Raw genomic sequence first — 18,405 nt, 5'->3', positions numbered from 1 at the left:
GTCCAGCTTCTGTGATGCCACGAGCCACCTCAGCCCAGCATTAGCTTCGGACCTGTTTGTTGGACTTTCAAACCTGTTGGAACAAGTCAGAGGGTTTATTTTTCTGCAACACTGTGTTCCACTTCTAATAATTGATTAAAAGGTACATTGAGGTCTTGCATCTTTCAAGTCAAGTCAAACCAAACGTACTGAGCACCTTTTATCTGCCGTGGTGTTGTGGGGGAATTACGTCCACTGTTGACGAGACATTAACCCTGGAGGAAACAATGTGAAATCCCCATGATTAAACCTCAGTACCAAAAAGTGCATTCTATTATGCTTCTCCTTTAAATATCTTACCAGGTTTTTTTTCTTTTACATCTTATGAGAAACAGGAAGAGGGATGACAGTTTTCCCTGTTTTTCTTTGCTGTTTGCTTTCCCTTAAAAATAGAAACTTCCTTGAAATTATCCCCGAGCAATAGGCCATTTGGTTTGGTTTTGTCTTGGATTGCCATATTTGATTTTTTCAAGTGTGAGGTATCAGATGCACGTATTCCTTATCAGGCTGCAGCAAACATTGCCCTTCCAGTCCTGGGTACTTTAGAGGTAGATTTAAACTCTGAGGTTGAATCTCATGTGTCAGACGTGCTGTCGAACCCACGCGCTTTATTCATGACCTTTATTCATGATCTGTGTTGAGCTATTGCAAAGTACTCCATCAGGGAGGCCTGTCTCAGTTGCTCTGGTCTTGGCAGTTGACTCAAGAGACCTCCGTTTCCCTTCAGTATCAGTCAAAATGAGAAATGATCCCTTCCTTATAAGAACTCAGTCATTTGTCCATCTGTTGACAGTGTTCTGCTTGTCACAAATGAGTTAACCCCTGCCCACCCCACCCTGGGAGAAGTAAGAGCTAGCTTATAACTCAAGCCCCACGGAGGTCCTGGTGTTGGCCCTGCAGAGGCATGAATTGCAGTGTTTCCCCTAAAGTTTCCTGGGGTGGGTGGGGGGTGCCTTCATTCAGCTCTGAGGAGCATGGGCTGCTCCCTCATTTTAGGGCCTGGGTCCACGTCTTTCACTGGCAGCCATGGAAACTGGCCATTGAGATGGGAGGAGATCAGAATAATGAAACGGTGGAGGACTTTCAAAGGCTGCCTTGGAAGTAGGCTCCACCTCTTTCTCTTCCCACCTTTCCTAGCGCCATTTTCAACTGTAGTGGTTACCCTGCGTGCTGTGGTTGCTGATTCTCAAGATAATGGCATTGCGAAGGAGACTGATGGTGGTGAGACGAGGATGACAGTGACGAAAGCTACCATTTACTGAGTGACTTATGATAGGGAGGCTGCTCTTACCTTTGCCCCTCCCAGGTTTATAGTTGAGGAGACTCACAAGGTATCGTGGAAGCTCCAGAAGACTGCCTTCTTTCTCTTCTTGGGGTAACAGCAAGTAGACCTAGAGAGGGACAACCTTGTCTTTTCCCATGGCAGTGTCTGGCCATATCCAGGTGGTCTGGCAGTCCTGTTGATGAGGCAAGGTCTAGAAAATGTTCTCCAGCTCCCCTTGGACCTGACATGCTAATACTGAAACTGCCTGGTGCTTGGGGATAAATAGTGGGTGTGACTTCTCAGGGGAAAGACAAAGAAGCAATACATGGTGGGATGAGGCATGCTTTGAACCCTCAGGCCTGTCCTTGGCCCTTCTCCAGCCACCAGGCCAGGCCCAGTGGCTCTGCAGCTCACAGAACCCTGCCTTCCTGCTCCCTCTGGGTCACCAACCTCATGTCCATCCTTCGTCACTCAGACTTTTGTATCCATGTCTGCTTTTTTCATGGTGAGGGAGCTCTGAATGAAGAGCTGTGCTTCAGCATGGCTGGTGATGGCTGGGTTTTCATCCAGGAACTAAAGATGGCTGGGATCTGTCTAATTCCCAGATTAAACACAGTGGGTCTGCAGGCCCTGCCTTTGCCCAATGGATTGGACATTCCACCTGACCTGGTACCTGCTAGAGACCAGGTATATGCCTGCTTCTTGAGGACAGACTCTGTCAAACACGTGGCCTCAGGGACATGGTGGCAGGCAGCAGAGGCCCTGGCACTTTCTCCAAACACAAGTGGGACATGCTTATCTCATTGTGGGCTACAGGTTTGGGGTATCCGTCAGAACTGATCATCCTTTTGGGTTCTGACTGATTGAGGAATTGACACAAAAACCAGATTGGAATCAAGGGGAAGCCCTTTCAACTGATGAGAACACCCAATGACTGTAAGATACAGGCCTCCTGGTCACCTGTGTTGGAGGGGATGGCATGGCCAACCCACGTCCCGATTGCAGTCTCTGCTCATTGCACCCTCATTGGCAAAAGCCTCCCCGGTGCAGAGCCAGCCTGACTCACACCCAGACACAGGCTGAGACCCACGGCCTCTGGCCATGCAGAGCAGAGAACTCATCCTACTAATGAATGAGCATTCCTCGATCTCATCCACAGGAGGAGGAGTGAAGCTGGACTGGGGAAAGGGCTTGCAAGTGTTCCCTCCAAAGAGAAAGTGAAACGCAGAGTAGCGTGAAGGAAGGGAGACCATCTGAGGTGGCGTGTCTGAAGCTCTGGGGCCACCTGCCCAACTCTGTCTGGCACTAACAATGCAAACCCCAAAGTCTCGCTCTCCAGGCAACAGGCGGTATCTTCTCCAGCCCTCACGTCCTATAGCCCTGGCTAAGACACGAGAAAAGCTTCACCAGATACTGCCTACAAAATCTGTCTGCCAGAGATCTGTCTGATGTGAGAACTCCAACCGGAACTAACAGGCTTGGTCTTTCCCGGGTCTCCAAATGCAGATCATGCAACTCTTCCTAGGATTTTCTAGAGGTTTCCAGGATGTGGTTGTTCATCTGTCCTCACATCTGCATTCTCCCAACTGAGAGACAAACAGGGCAGCCAAACAAGCATGACAAACCAGCCTCCTGCCTAGAGGACAGGACCATCTGGAAAATCGAGTGGGCAGCTTGGGCCTGGGTCCACACTGGCCTCCAACTACTTACTCCAGACCTCGTCTAGACCTTAGAGCCACCTTCAGGGAGAGTGAGGTGGGCAGAGCAGAAAAGCAGCTTCACAAACCCACTTTCTTCAAGAATACAGACCCCAGGGCCAGGCCCCTCTTGCTTTTCCAGCACAGGGTCCGGTCGCCCTGGGTGTCAGGGTCCCCTAATCTCACCAATTGGACGGATCACTCCTCCTCCTGTCACGTGGAAAGAAGGGGTGGTGAGAAGGCCCTGAGTTGTTTACTCCAACATTCATTCCTAAGGGAAAGTGGCATCTGTTTTTCTACCTATTTTTGGCAGAGTTGGGGATGGGGTAATCAAAGAGGAGGGTCTCCTTTGGCGCCATGCTGTCGTCTTTCGGGGTCTTGTCAGTAAGTGCTGGATTGGAGCCCTTGAGCATCACGTCACCTCTTGTCCAGAGCTGAGTAGCTTCCTACTCTACACGCAGATGCAAGCCAGCAGGTGTTTTGGTCCATGAGATTTCCCAGGAGCCCAGAAGGGCAGGTCTAGGGCTGGTTCTTTCTGCTGTGCCAGGCTGGGATGAGGCACCCAGAGCAGCCCTCCCCTAGGAGAGGGGCCCCTGTGCCCCCCACAGTTAGCTCTGAGGTGGGGGTACAGGATATTCAGCAGTTGCTTCCCAGTCTCCACCGCCATTTCTTGGGAATGCTAAATCACCCCTAGGCCTGTTAACACTCTCCTCTTCTGTCTTCGCAGAGAAGTTTATTCCTCACGATGCGACATAATGGAATGTAGGTCTTTGACATTGGCAGGGGCCAGAAATATCACACAGAAGATGCCATTTCAGACCGATGAGTCCAGGCACCTGCAATATTCTCTAAGCTCTCCTGATACAAATCCCCAGCCTGGGGACCCTCCCTCTGTCCATGGGCTCCCAGAACAAGTGGAATTACTAGATTCCGGATTCCTGGGTTCTTTCCATTGGTCTAGAGCGGTGTTTCCCAACATTCATTCCATGGGATGGAGCGTGTGTTGCGTGAATAATGTCTTTATGGTCAAATAAGTTTGGGAAAGCCTGGGTTAACCAAAATGAAACAGGTTTGCTTTATCACAAGACTTTTCAGAGTCTTTATATGAATATATGAAAAATTAATCTCCAAGAGATTCCTAAAAGAGGATACACAAGGCAGTTTCTCAAATTTATTTGACAATTGCACTCTTCCACACCACTGTTATTATTATTATTTTATTATTGACATATCAAGGGACTTGTGATGTATCGAATAAGGCATTTAGGAAGTATTGGACTAGTAGAAAGAAAGCGCTCCCGACAAAGAGTGAAAGACCTGAAACCTGCTTGTGGTTTTGCCTCTGTTCAGCTATATGCCCCTAGAAAGTCACTTTTACCTTTACAGTGTCAGGCCAATGAACCCCTGCATGCAGGAAATTCTTTAGAAGTATAAAGTGGAGAATAAGAGTGTAGAGGATTATTATGCATGTTATTAATTTAATACGAATTTAATGGCCTGACTCAAACTTTCTCAGAAACTCTAAATAAAGGCCTTTGCCTTATTGGAAAAGGCATCTGTTTAAGACCAGACTGCAAAATTCCTGAGAAATTTTCCTCCAGCTTCTCTGAGGAATCCAAAAATAGTGGAGTCTTTGATATGACAGAGCCAGAAATCAGTTGGATTACCACAATTCACGTCGAAAGTGGCCTCCATTGGAAGTACGTCATTTCAGTTGTGAAAGGGGACACCTTACCAGGTCCCAGGAGATGCACATTTCTGCATTCATGCATGCTGTGTGTACTGTGTATTCCAAGGATCTGGGCGGGGCATTACCTATTCACGTCAAGTTCTCTCTGTTCTCTCCGTGGTCTTCAGAGTGTGCCTCTGTGCCCATTTACCTGGCTACCGACCAGTCCCTTGGTAACTGATTGTTGGAAGGTCTGAGGAGATTTCTCAGCCCTGCTCCTTCTCTCCCACCCCAATTTCCATATCCCTGTTGCAGAGAGTTGATCTTAGAGGGCCTTTACTATGTAGTCCTTTGAGCCATTCTTCCTTTGGTACAACCAAAGTTCCACAAGCCCCCTTAATGGCTGTTGGTCCACAGGCTCCCCCCGTGGCTCAGATCCCACCCAAGTGTCCCTGGACACTTTCCACAGCTCTTGGGAACTTCTCCCGCTCTTAGTCTCTGCCCCCATCCCCAGAGCTAAGGTACTTCCAGCAGCCTCAGTGGGTTCATTAGCACCATGAGTTTGGTTCCTATGAGTCTCAAGGTAACAACTCCCATCACCCATAAACAGGGGTCCCTGACCAGAGCTAGTCCCATTGTTAGATTTTGCTTCATTTAAGAATAGGCCAAAGCAGCTCTGAAATGACAGTGTCCTACTGCTGCTGAATCATCACAACTCTGTGGCTTAAAACAACACAAATCTATTATCTTGAAGACTGGAGGTTGGAAGTCCTAAAATCAAGGTATTGGCAGGGCTGAATTCCTCCTGGAGGCTGTAGGGAAGAACCCATTTCTTTGTCTTTTCCAACTTCCAGAGGCCACCTGCATCCCTTGGTTCATAGCCTCTTCCTCCACCTCAAAGCCAGGAGTGAAGCATCTTCAAATCTCTCACTCTGGTTCTGCTTCCACTGACGCGTCTCCTTTTCTTACTCTAATCCTCCTGCCTTCCTCTTAAAGGACCCTGGAATTATATTGGGCCCACCCAGATGATGCAGGTAATCTCCTAATCCCAGATCCTTTACATAAATCACATCTGCAAAGGCCCTCTTGCCATCTAGTAATATATTCACAGATTTGGAGAAATAGGACTTGGACGTGTTTGGGGGCCACTTTTCTGTCTACCAAAAGCTCTTCTGGTTTCATGGTTCCGTGTACCTCCCAGGTAGTGTCATGGTCCTCACCCCGCCCGTTTGTCAGCGAGCATTGCCTTTGTCTGGCCTCTGCCACCTTCACCTCTAGCTGCCCCATAGGGAAGTCTGTTTACATCATGAGTTTCTCACTTGAGGCGTCTGAGCTGGGTGTGACCTCATCTGTAACAGCAAGTGCACTTTACTTTCAGAGACCGGAGCTAATTCTCTGGTAATTCTGTTCCACTGTGCGTGTCATGGGAACCCTTGCGGGGTGTGAGGTCACACTTTACTCGCAAGACGGCACCAGCCAAGTGGCAGCACAGGTCTCAGGTGGCAGTGGAACTAAGTTTTTCTTCTCATCCCAGGTGACGTTTCCTGCTTCAATAGATGAATTTGCCAAATTGAGTGGTGTGGCCAGTGGAAGAAATGTTTTACCTTCTGGACAGGTTTTGACTCTTGCCAGGCCTGGGTTTATTGCAACCTTGATTCTGCCAGTCCAGGTATTGAATTCTCATTGGGGTTTGGGAAGCAGAGGCCACCTGCATACAGCTCACTGCTCATGGCCTGGGGACAGCTGGAAGCTTCCATTTTTCTGGCAGGGAAAGGCAGATGATCCACTTGGGGCACCACATGGCTTCACTGTCAACGAGAGACTTATAGCTTCATAACCACCTCTTCAGCGGTTGCATTGAGCACCTACTATGTGCAGGCGCTGTACAGCACTGCTGTTGTCTTCCAGGTTTTAAGGGAGCCCAAGATCTATTTCCTTCCCAAAGTCAGCCATCCAATGAATCCAAATGCCTCTCTGGAATACATAATCTAGTATTTTAGCCACATCAGAGATGACAGCTGGTGATCCCCCCTCCCAACATCAAGTGTGTTTCAAGGAATATTCATTCAACTACCTTTCACTGTTCCCTTAAAAGTTATAAGATGTCAAGCATATTTCAAAGTGGGTATTAATATATAAATTAACTTTACTAAAGCTAGAGAAGTGTGGTGCAGATTTTAACCAGCACACAGCTCTTACACTGTAAGGAATCCATAGCAGATTCTACTGTGATCCTGTTAGGCTGTGGCGCTGGACTTATTTAAAAGTACGTGTAAAAGCCAAAGAGGTGAAACTTAAGAAATCCTTAGGATTTTGTAGGGGCCAGGCTGTCTTTGTTTTGTTTATTGAGTTTTTGGAAATTTAAGGCTAGGCTTGTTGCTCTTCCAGCCACAGAGTGTGGTAAAATAAATGTAATACAGTGGGATTTCATCTTGCAGACGCTGATCACAGTACGGCTCAAGTGGAAGTCCATGTATATCTTACATGAACATGAACCCCTGTTTAAAATGGTGTACATGGGCAAGGAAAATGAAAGTATAGACAGCTAAAGCACAGTCAATAATAGCAAATGAAAAGAGCTTAGATCTTTGAAGGCAAAGGAGTCCATGATTGGTTTTGCAGGGTGAGGGTGTAAGGGTGACTAAACAGGCAGACTTTCCGCTAAGCTGATTAGCAAATGAAGTAAGGAGGTGATGCATAGACTATGGGGAAGCTTAGGAAAGAGGGGGATTGATTTTGATTTGTGCCTTTGTCTGGTTCTGGAGTTCACGGGATTCACGCTGCCTCCCACCCCCTCCCCGTCCCATCACCTCAACCCAGTGGTCCTGCCTCTGAGGCTTGTGGAAATCAGCTTAATGAATCCTTCTTTTCTGTAGCAGCCCCTCAGACACGTAGGGAAGCAGGGAAGGGAGCTCCAGTGCCCTACTGGAGATGGCTCTTCCTCAAATTATGCATCCCCAGGCCTTCCAGCCTTTTTTATGTAACGTAACTTTTTCATTTTAGTTTTTTGCGTCCACTGTAATTTGGTCACTAATTTCATGAATGTCTTGGTTCATGGGAAAGAGAGCTGCCAGAGTCTTTCTAGTTCATTCCTTTGGGCTGTTTTCTTCAGGGAAATGATTTTGCGCTGATAGCCACAAAAACCTATAGGGGGCAACAAAAACATATAGGGGGCTGGCAAGTCTTGGCCTGGTGTGTGCCCTGCTTCCTGGCTTCCCTTCTTATCTGAGAACAGCTTAATTTACTTAGTTTCTTTCTTTTTTTTTTTCTGTGGTACGCGGGCCTCTCACTGTTGTGGCCTCTCCCGTTGCGGAGCACAGGCTCCGGACGCGCAGCCTCAGCGGCCATGGCTCACGGGCCCAGCCGCTCCACAGCATGTGGGATCTTCCCAGACTGGGGGACGAACCCGTGTCCCTTGCATCGGCAGGCGGACTCTCAACCACTGCGCCACCAGGGAAGTTCTACTTAGTTTCTTGATGTGACTTAGCTAGAAAGTGCCCGTAGAGACACTTCGCTAAGGAAGCAGTTCATTTACTAAACCTTGGCTTCAGTTGTAATTGGAAAAGCTTTATCTCTCCGTTTTCAGACCCATGAACTTTATAGCATAAACATCTCCTGAGAAGATCATCTAATTGGAAAAGTAGACTTTTTTTTATTGAGTTAAATCAACTTCATAATCACAAATAAATTTGAACATGTTTTTCCAGCATTTATAGCTCTATACCATGACCTGTGTGATCATTACTTCGTGATGAAATGAAATGAAATAGACCAGAGCCCAGGCAGACAGGGCGCTTCCCTGCAAAGCCGGGTCTTTGTTGCTGGTCTCTTCTCTTTCTGAACATTACACAGGCGCTGGCCTCCATGGAGTAATTTTCCACTTCTGCTGCAGGTAGAACAAGTCAGCCAGTTGGCCGTGTTTATAGAGGCAGCTTTAGACTATCACAAACAGTCCACAGAGATTCTGCAGGAGCTACAGAGCAAGCTACAGATGCGGTAAGAGCCTTCGCATTCATTGTAAGCCTAGGGCTGCAGAGTTAAAATCAATCGAAATCAGTCTCTCTTTCTCTCCATCTTCCCCTTCCCACTGCCCCATTCTGTTTTGAATTTTCTTCAGCTGGCTTTCATGGTTGGGTGTGGGATAGCACTGAGATAATAAATACATGGCTTTGGCCAATAGGACAGAACTGGGAAAAGGGATCTGGAAGCTTTTCTCCTTTTTCTTTTCACTCAAGCCCTTACTCATGACCTGTGTTTAGGGCAACCAAAGTTGCTCACTTGCCTTCGAATTCAGCCCTTACAGAGCTGTCCTGGCTTCACTGCTGACTGGATGAGGGTTTAGCTGAGGGTGGGATGGCATATACTCCCTCCCCAACATCTAGGGATGTCGAGAGGAGTGAGATGATATTCAGATAGTATGTAAATGTCTCGAAAAAGATGTGTTTTTACTTCACCAGCATAAATACCAGCCCATGTTCATAACATTGACTCTGAGAGATACTGAAAGAGTCGAAAATACCCTCTGAATGGTCAAAGAAACACTGCTGGGTTCCCTGTGACTTTACTGATAAGTGTATTCTCTACTTTTCTGAAAATTAGTGATATATGTAGTGTGCATGGTAAACCTATTAATTAAAATACTGGGTTAAAAAACTACCCTAATTTTTGACCAGGTTTGATAACAGAAAATTGTTTTACACAGGATGATTATAATGAATAAATTTGGAGAGATTTTTGCTTAAATCAATGCAGTAATTATAGAGGGAAGACAAAAGGTGTGTACAGTCTCTGAACTATCCACTTTTGTAGGCAGGTAGTTCATCTACTGCTCACATGAGCATCTTTCCTTAATTCTATCTTTATATGAGGAAAAAGAGAAGGAAGCTAACATTGTTGAGTGCCAGTTCATCCCTGGTACTTGCTAGATGCCTCAGAGACTTTATGAGAGACAAATACTTTACAAATATAGGCATACCTAGGAGAGATTGGGAATTTGGTTCCAGACTACCACAGTAAAGCAAATATTGCAATAACGTGAGTCACACAGAGTTTTTGGTTTCCCAGTGCATATAAAACTTATACTTACACTAAACTGTAGTCTGGTAAGTGTGCAGTAGCATTGTGTCTAAAAAAAAAAAAAAAAAAACAATGTATATACCCTAATTTAAAAATACTTTATTGCTAAAAAAAGCTAACCATCACCCGAGCCTTCAGCAAGTCCTAATCTTTTTTGCTGGTGGAGGGTCTTGCCTCAATGTTAATGGCTGCTGACTGGTCAGGGTGGTGGCTGCTGAAGGCTGGGAGGCTGCGACAACTTCTAAAAGAAGACAACAGCGAAGTGTGCTGCGTTGATTGACTCTCCCTTTCACAAATGTTTTCTCTGTAGCAGGCAATGCTATTGGATAGCATTTTACCCACAGTATAACTTTTTTCAAAATTGGAGTCAATCCTCTCAAGCCCGGCTGCTGCTTTATCAACTAAGTTTTATAATATTCTAAATCCTTTGTTGCCATTCCAACAATCTTCACAGCATCTTCACCAGGAGTAGATTCCATCTCAAGAAACCACTTTCTTTGCTCATCCATAAGAAGCAACTCCTCATCTGTTAAAATTTTATCGTGAGATTGCAGTAATTCAGTCACATCTTCAGGCTCCACTTCTAATTCCAGTTCTCTTGCTATTTTCACCACATCTGGAGTTACTTCCTCCACTGATGTCTTGAATCCCTCAAAGTCATACATGAGGGTTGGAATTCTTCTTCCAAACTCCTGATAACATAGATATTCTGACCTCTTCCCATAAACATAAATGTTCTTAATGGCATTTAGACTGACGATTCCTTTCCAGAAGGCTTTCAGCTTACTTTGCCCAGATCCATAAGAGGAACCATTATCTATGGCAGCTAGTGCCTTATAAAATGTATTTCTTCGAGAATAAGATTTGAAAGTCGACACCACTCCTTGATCCATGGGCTGCAGAATGGATGTTGTGTTAGGAGGCATGAAACAACACTGATCTCATTGTACATCTCCATCAGAGCTCTTGGATGACCAGGTGCATTGTCAATGAGCAGTAATATTTTGAAAGGAAATCTTTTTTTCTGAGCAGTAGGTCTCAGCAGTGGCCTTAAAATATTCAGTCAGCCATGCTGTGAACAGATGTGTTATCATCCAGGCTTTGCTATTCCATTTCTGGAGCACAGGCAGAGTAGATTCAGCATAATTCTTAAGGGCCCTAGGATTTTCAGAATGGTAAATGGGCATTGGCTTCAACTGAAAGTCACCAGCTGCATTAGCCTCTAAAAAGAGAGTCAGCCTGTCCTTTGAAGCTTTGAAACGAGACATTGACTTCTCCTCTCTAGCTATGAAAGTCCTAGATGGCATCTTCCAATAGAAGGCTGTTTCATCTACATTGAAAATCGGTTGTTTAGTGTAACCACCTTCATTAATGATCTTAGCTTGATCTTCTGGATAACTTGCTACAGCTCCTACATCAGCACCTTGCACTTTTATGTTATGGAGACGGCTTCTTCCTTAAACCTCCTGAACCAACTGCTGCTAGCTTCAAACTTTTCTTCTGCAGCTTCCTCACCTCTCTCAGACTTTGCTGAATTGAAGAGAGTTAAGGCCTTCTCTGGATTAGGCTTTGGCTTAAGGGAATGTTGTAGCTGGTTTGATCTTCTACCCAGATCACTACAACTTTCTCCATATCAGCAATAAGGCTGTTTCACCTTCTTACCATTTGTGTGTTCATTGGAGTAGCACTTTTAATTTCCTTCAAGAACGTTTCCTTTGCATTCACAACTTGGCTGTTTGGTGAAGAAGCCTAGCTTTTGGCCTCTCTTGGCTTTGGACATCCCTTCCTCACTCAGCGTAATCATTTCTAGCTTTTGATTTAAAGTGAGCAACATGAGACCCTTTCAGTTGAAGACTTAGAGGCCATTATAGGGTTATTAATTGGCCTAATTTCTATTTTGTTGTGTCTTAGGGAATAGGGAGGCCTGAGGAGAGAGAGAGAGATGGGGGAACAGCTGGAGGTGGTAGCTGCAGCAGTCAGAATACACACATTTATCAGTTAAGATTGCCGTCTTACATGGCGCAGTTTATTACTACTCTTGTAATAATAATTACAAGAGTATCATCAAAGATCACCACAACAAATATAATAATAAAGAAAAAGTTTGAAATATTTTGAGAATTACCAAAATGTGACAGAGATACAAAGTGAGCAAATGCTTTTGGAAGAATGGCACCTATAGTACACAGGATTGCCACAAACCTTCAATTTATAAAAAACGCAATATCTGTGAAGTGCAATAAAACGAGGTATATCTGCATATAGTTGAAAAACTACATTTGGGATATCAAAGCTATCACTTTGGACTACTCACGAATCAACGTGTAAAAATCACCCCCTTCATGACCATTGCCTAGGACCTAAATTTGTAGGCTTATTACAGCAGAGCAAACGCAGGCTTGGAGGCTTTGCTTTCGTCATCAGCTGTCTGCCTGACCTTCAAATCTGTGTTACAGAATATCGGCTGCATCCAGCGTCCCCAGGCGAGAATACAAGCCACGGCCCATGAAAAGGAGTCCTAGTGCGCTCAATGGGGTATCCACCACCTCTTCAGCAAAGACAACAGGTGAGATGACCATTCTGTGGGTGCTGTGTGCCCTTCGGTACAGCTCTGCTGGAAGCGTTTACTTACTGCTTATTGTTGTATTCTGTGTGATTATCTTGAGACCTCAGATTTCTCTCTTATTATTTGGCGAATTCCCTTTTTCCCCTAGTAATGCCCCTTTTCGTGCTTCCTTGTTTCGAGTACTTATATCAAGGAAGAATTCCATCACTTTACTTATTGCCTTCTAATGTGTCAAACCTTGGCCATAGAAACATCATGCTACATTAACCTTTATATTTACATTTTTAACACTTTCCAAATATTTTACTAATTTAAAAAAAGTTTGAATTAGCATATGTTGAGCACCTGCTATATAGTAGGCACTGCCTTAAGTGCTGCATCATTATTTTTTAATTAGACAAATGGCACAAATATATTCCTAAATAAAATGATCAAACTGAGAAAAATAAAATTCAGGTGGTATAAATCATGCTCTAGTTTCCTATGATCACCCACTCCATCCCAAGCCCCTCTCTAAGAGTAGCCATTGTTAAAAATTTGGTATGAACACTGTCATATCTATTTATGTGCATAGATAGATACACGATATACACACCGTTTTAGATTTTTTGCTGTTTTTTAAATACAAGATCATACTAGATGTATTGTTCTGTGGTTAGCTTTTATAAATGTATCACTATTTCTTGGAGTTATTTCCATGTCATGCATATAGATCTATCCCACTATTTTTAAAAAATTTTTATTGGAGTATAGTTGATTTACAATGTTGTGTTAGTTTCAGGTGTATAGCAGAGTGAATCAGTTACACATATATATACATTCACTGTTTTTTAGATTCTTTTCCCATATAGGTCATTACAGAGTATTGAGTAGAGTTCCCTGTGCTATACAGTAGGTCCTTGTTAGTTATCTGTTTTATATATAGTAGTGTGTATATGTCAATCCCAATCTCACATTTTATCCCTCCCCCGCCTTCTTCCCCCTGGTAACCATACGTTTTTTTTCTACATCTGTGACTCTATTTCTATTCTGTAAAAAGCTCATTTGTACCATTTTTTTTAGGTTCCACATATACGCGATATCATATGATATTTGTCTTTGTCTGACTTACTTCACTCAGTATGACAATCTCTAGGTCCATCCATGTTGCTGCAAATGACATTATTTCATTCTTTTTCATGGCTGACTAATATTCCATTGTATATATGTTATCCCACTATTTTTTAATGGCTTCATAGTTCTCCATTATATATACCATTTCCCCATTAATGGACATTAAGGTTGTTTCCAGTTATTTGCTAAAAAGAATGTCCTTTATCTGCCTCCACATGCTGATGGGCAAGTCTTTCTTGGAAATGAAATTACTGAGTTAGAGTGAATGCATTTAAGTGATCGTAGATATTGCCAAATTACCTGCTAAAACGGGTACACTACCATGAATGGAGCAATACATGCTTCCCCATACCTGTGTCATTAGACTTCAATTTTTGCCAAGCATTAGTGGATAAACAATGATTCTTGGTTCTGTGCACAACTGTTAATTTGAGATTCCATGTTAGTTTGCCTATGGTGCCGTCTATTACTGCTGCCTATTTTCCACGGTTTTGAGGGATTAGGGATGCTCCGCTGCGTGAGGTGCACTGGTTTCTAGTTGTCTGTCTGGTTACATTCCTCATGGCACTGTTTCAGGTCCCTGCACGCAATACTCCTTCCTGGAGGCAGATGCCTGGGCTCCCAGGTACTTGGTACAAAGCCAGGATGGGAGGACTTAACCAAGCTGCTCTTTTCCCAGAATGCCAACCAGTCATCCAGCTCCCCAGACCACTTACTCTGAGTTTTGGGCATCCTCCAAATCCACTTTTGTTGCATCTCTCTTTGGGAACCATTTTGAGCTTCATTTCCTCCATCTGCTGCTTTCCATCTTTCAGGTATTCCTTGTATTCCTCATAATTTATGGTCTACCAACAGTGTTCATTCTTGTTCATCCACTGTGTGGAATTAAAGACATACCCATTTTATAATCATTAGTGATTCGATACATGAAAGGAAGTCTGCAATCTTGCACTCAGTCTGCTGGATTAATGCAAACTTCAAGTCATTCAGTGTCATACGTCCCACTGGCTGCATCTCTCTGCTGTTTGTTACCCAAGATGGCTTTAGGTGCTAAATGGATATAGAGCTGGAGAGCCTTAAATCACATCATGAGAAAATTATTCTTTTTCTCAATTCTCTTTTAGTCATTCTGATTTCAAGGAGATAAAGCTACAGCTTTGTGCTGGAATATTTTTATGTCCAGCTTTAACAGAGAAGATAGACCTCAGGCTAAAAGTCTTCTGCAGGCAAAAGTACCTACCTTGAATTTAATAAAATTGTCTAGTTTTCCTCATAATTATGCGCACGGTTACGGTCTCTTTATAGCATGTAGTATTGCTTTTCCATTTACATTTTGATGTAAAGTTATATTTAAAGTTATTTGAATAAAATTGATTTCATTAAAATATTATCAAGAGGATACTCAGGTACAGTTCTCTGGGAAGTTCTTTTGTATTGTATTAGGGTAACACTAGTTTCTGTTTAAAAAAGAAGAGACACCCAAAGTACAACGAATGCTCGACAAAATAAGATTTTCTCACTCATGCAACAATCCAGGGAGGATATTCCAAGAGGATGGGTGGTTCTCGTCCGTGGAGTCACTCAGGAGACACAGCTGATGGTAGCTCTGCCATCTTCGTCATCCTGTGGCTTCCAAGTTGTCCTAGTTGTTGCCACTCCAGCCAGAAGGAAGGGGAGAGAGAACAGAAGGCGAGGCTAGACATTTCCTCTTAAGCCAGTGAGGCAGGAGTGACACATTCACATTCCAGGGATGAGAACTCAGATCCAATGACCCCAGGTCGTGGCAAAGCAAGTTGGGAAGTGCAGTCTCTAGCTGGGCAGCCATACCTAGTTACATCGGGAAATCCAAAGCAGCCACTAGTCTCTAATAACGATGGAATTCTGCTGGACAGGAATGGCAAGGACTATGTTAGTGAAAGAAGATTAGACCCTGGTTCTGCTCCCTTGGAAGGTGGCAGGAGGAATCACTCCTGTCCTTTAGCCTGTAGGTCCCTAGATTTGCCTTCTCAGAAGTCCTTCATGGCTTCCATATCTTCACTTCACATCCGAAGTGGCCTTTGGAAACCTGCCTCCTGTGAGAATTGTGCTTACTGCTGCTTAGGGGCCTTGAGGGTTCTTCAAGTTTCAATAGATGCAGATGTTTTCAGGTTAGACCCGCACTTCCTTTCACAATTCAATGCCTCCAAAAACGGAATAGCTTCTGATCTGTATCTCCCAGGCAGTTCCGTGTGCCGGTAATCACATCCAAGTTTCTTTCTTAGATGTAGCTCTTAAGACTGCCTTACTTCTTTCCTTTCTGGTCTAACCTTTTTAACTTACTGAGGCTACCTCGAGGCCATCTGAAACAGCAGACTTGAGTGAGAAGGCAACACTTTTAGATTAATCTTTGCTGTGGAACTAGGTGCCTTCACTGGGTTGAGAGAAGTCTCTGAGAATGATTTGGAGCACAACCTGCTGATCCTCTGTTCCTTGAGGTACAGAAGCTTTTCTAATATGCTGGGACCCAACGTCTGATTTTTCTCTCTTCTCTTTTATCTTTGCTTGCAAACTGGGCAGTTCTTCTCTTTCGTATAATAATTTGCTAGATGTACCAAGGATGGGAGGTAACATCCACTAACATTCTGTTTTCTCCAGTTCCTTCCTTTAGAGCCCCTGGTATGTGGTATGCTTTGAAAGTTATCATAGGCAAAAGTTTTACCATATGTTTTTCCACACCCTAACAAGGGTCACCAGCTTTCACACCGATTATATCTGTTTCTTCTTCATCACTACCTGGCCACTGAGTCAGAGCCACTAATTTTAGCTTTTATCATGACAATACCCCGCTTCTGGTACCAGTTTTTGCATGGTAGTTAGGGTAATAGTAGTTACTGTCATACAGAAACTCAAAGAGAGCAATGGTTCAAACAAGATAGAAATTAAGAATGGAAGTCCAGGGCTAGAGATTTCCTCTTAGGGAAATGAGCCAAAGGTGGTTCACATCACTTCCACTCCCATCCCACTGGGGAGAGCTTAGTCACAGGACAACAACTGTTGTTGTTGTAGCTGCAAAGGCTGGGGGGGAGGTTAGCTGGAGAGCCACATCCTAACATTATATTACTGTGAAGAAGGAAAGAGAGGGTTTTGGTGGCCAGCTTGCAGTTTCTAGCACGAACATCTACTACAAATATGTTGTGGAAGAAAATGTCTGACCCCACACAATTCATTTCTGTTAGAATGTGGTACCATGTACAGGTGGTATGGGAACGTACATTAGGATAATCTAAGGGTTAGCAAGCTCTTTTTGTACTGGGACAGGTCGTAAATATTGGTTTGGCCAAAAAGTTCGTTCGGGTTTGCTTACGAAAAACACGAACGAACTTTTTGGCCAATCCAATAGTTTACACTTCGTGGGCTATATGGTCTCTGTTGCAACTACCCAACTCTGTTCTGGTGTGAAAGCAGCCATAGACAATATGAAAATGGATGGGCATGGATGTGTTCCATTAAAACATTACTTGGCCTGAAGGCCATAGTCCGCCAACCCCTGGGGTGACTCATTGGGAAATCAACTTAGCAGTATATATCAAAATTAAGAAAAATGTTTATGTACTCTCAGTGGCTTCATTCCTGGAAATGTATCCTAAAGAAATAATTTAAGCAAAAGCATATTCCTCTATCTATTACAGTACTGTATAGAGGAAGAAAAAGTTGTTAGTGGGAACAGCCTAATGACCAATATTTATTTATATTTATTTGTCAGTAGTAGGATAATGGTTAAGTAGGCAGTGGTATATCAAATGGGGTAGTATGCAGCTATTCAAAGTTACTAACATGGAAATTAGGTAGTAGCATAAAAATGTTTATGGTTTGATATTAAGTTGAAAAGAAAGACACAGAGTTATAAGTGTTCTATGATTACAACTTTGTAAATCAATATCTGCATGTAGACCAGGCTAAATGGTAGGATTATGGGCAATATTTTCCTGTTTTCAAGATATTCTCTAAATTGCATTTCAGTAAGAATATTTGAATAAACAGAAATGTATTTCATAATGAGAAAATTGATGGCTTTTGAAGAATAGGTGTACTTCCTTCTTTAAAGAAAATTGTGTGCCCCATTATATTCTCTATTCTCCCTGCCCCCAGGAAGCTCAATGCCAGATGTGAAGTTCAAGCACAGCAGTCATTAAACTAGAGAATGGACTTGAGGATATCGGGAGGGGGAAGGGTGAGCTGTGACAAAGCGAGAGAGAGGCATGGACATATATACACTACCAAACGTAAAACAGATAGCTAGTGGGAAGCAGCCGCATAGCACAGGGAGATCAGCTCGGTGCTTTGTGACCGCCTGGAGGGGTGGGATAGGGAGGGTTGGAGGGAGGGAGACGCAAGAGGGAAGAGATATGGGAACATATATATATGTATAACTGATTCACTTTGTTATAAAGCAGAAACTAACACACCATTGTAAAGCAATTATACTCCAATAAAGATGTAAAAAAAAAAAAAGCAAAAACTGTAAGAATAAAAAAAATAAAAAATAAAATGACCGCAGCTAGTGCATGTGCCCTCCTCCCCTTTGTCGAGGGCTACCATGCACCCTAGTTTGCTTGGGACAGTCCCAGTGTATGTCTGTTGCTCTAGTATCATTTTTAATAGTCCCCTCCCACCTTTACTCACAGGTTCTCGCGTTTGGATGAAAATATGTTGTTTCCCTACTTTTGATGGCTTTACTTTTCTATTTCTGGTTTGTAAAACTTCTATTCTGAATACATACGTCATTGTAATCCATTTCAAAATTTCTGTTTAGAAAGAAGCTGAATATAAACAAACTAACTAAAAACTTTGAAAATGAGTCCCAACTCCAGCCCACCTCCCTCCCTGTATTATATCTGAATGAAGCAGAATCAGCAGACCCTAGGACCCCAGGACTCAATCCCTACCCCACCTTCTCTGCCCTTACAGCCTGCATCCAAACAGGGGAGTAGTTCTTGGAGAT

The 18,405-nt window shown here is 43.6% G+C and overlaps 1 protein-coding gene across 14 annotated transcripts in view; it reads left to right on the top strand.

Moving 5' to 3' along the window:
- The window catches only part of SH3GL3 (SH3 domain containing GRB2 like 3, endophilin A3), a 288,846-nt gene that overhangs the window by 249,300 nt on the left and 21,141 nt on the right, over window positions 1-18,405 (top strand). For 11 of the 14 annotated variants that reach the window (XM_049706874.1, XM_033402955.2, XM_033402954.2 and 8 more), the window contains 3 exons: window positions 6,204-6,338; window positions 8,562-8,665; window positions 12,202-12,311. In XM_049706874.1, coding sequence (XP_049562831.1) covers window positions 6,204-6,338; window positions 8,562-8,665; window positions 12,202-12,311 — 349 coding nt within the window. Of the gene's footprint in view, window positions 1-6,203; window positions 6,339-8,561; window positions 8,666-9,371; window positions 9,445-12,201; window positions 12,312-18,405 lie in introns of those variants that run through there. The other 3 variants (XM_004278312.3, XM_049706876.1, XM_049706877.1) reach the window with 2 other exon arrangements.

The sequence above is a fragment of the Orcinus orca genome, chromosome 2 (assembly GCF_937001465.1).
Source record: "Orcinus orca chromosome 2, mOrcOrc1.1, whole genome shotgun sequence".
NCBI lineage: Eukaryota > Metazoa > Chordata > Mammalia > Artiodactyla > Delphinidae > Orcinus > Orcinus orca.
The sequence above is the reverse complement of the archived record's forward strand: the minus strand, read 5'-3'. Positions and strand labels throughout refer to the sequence as shown.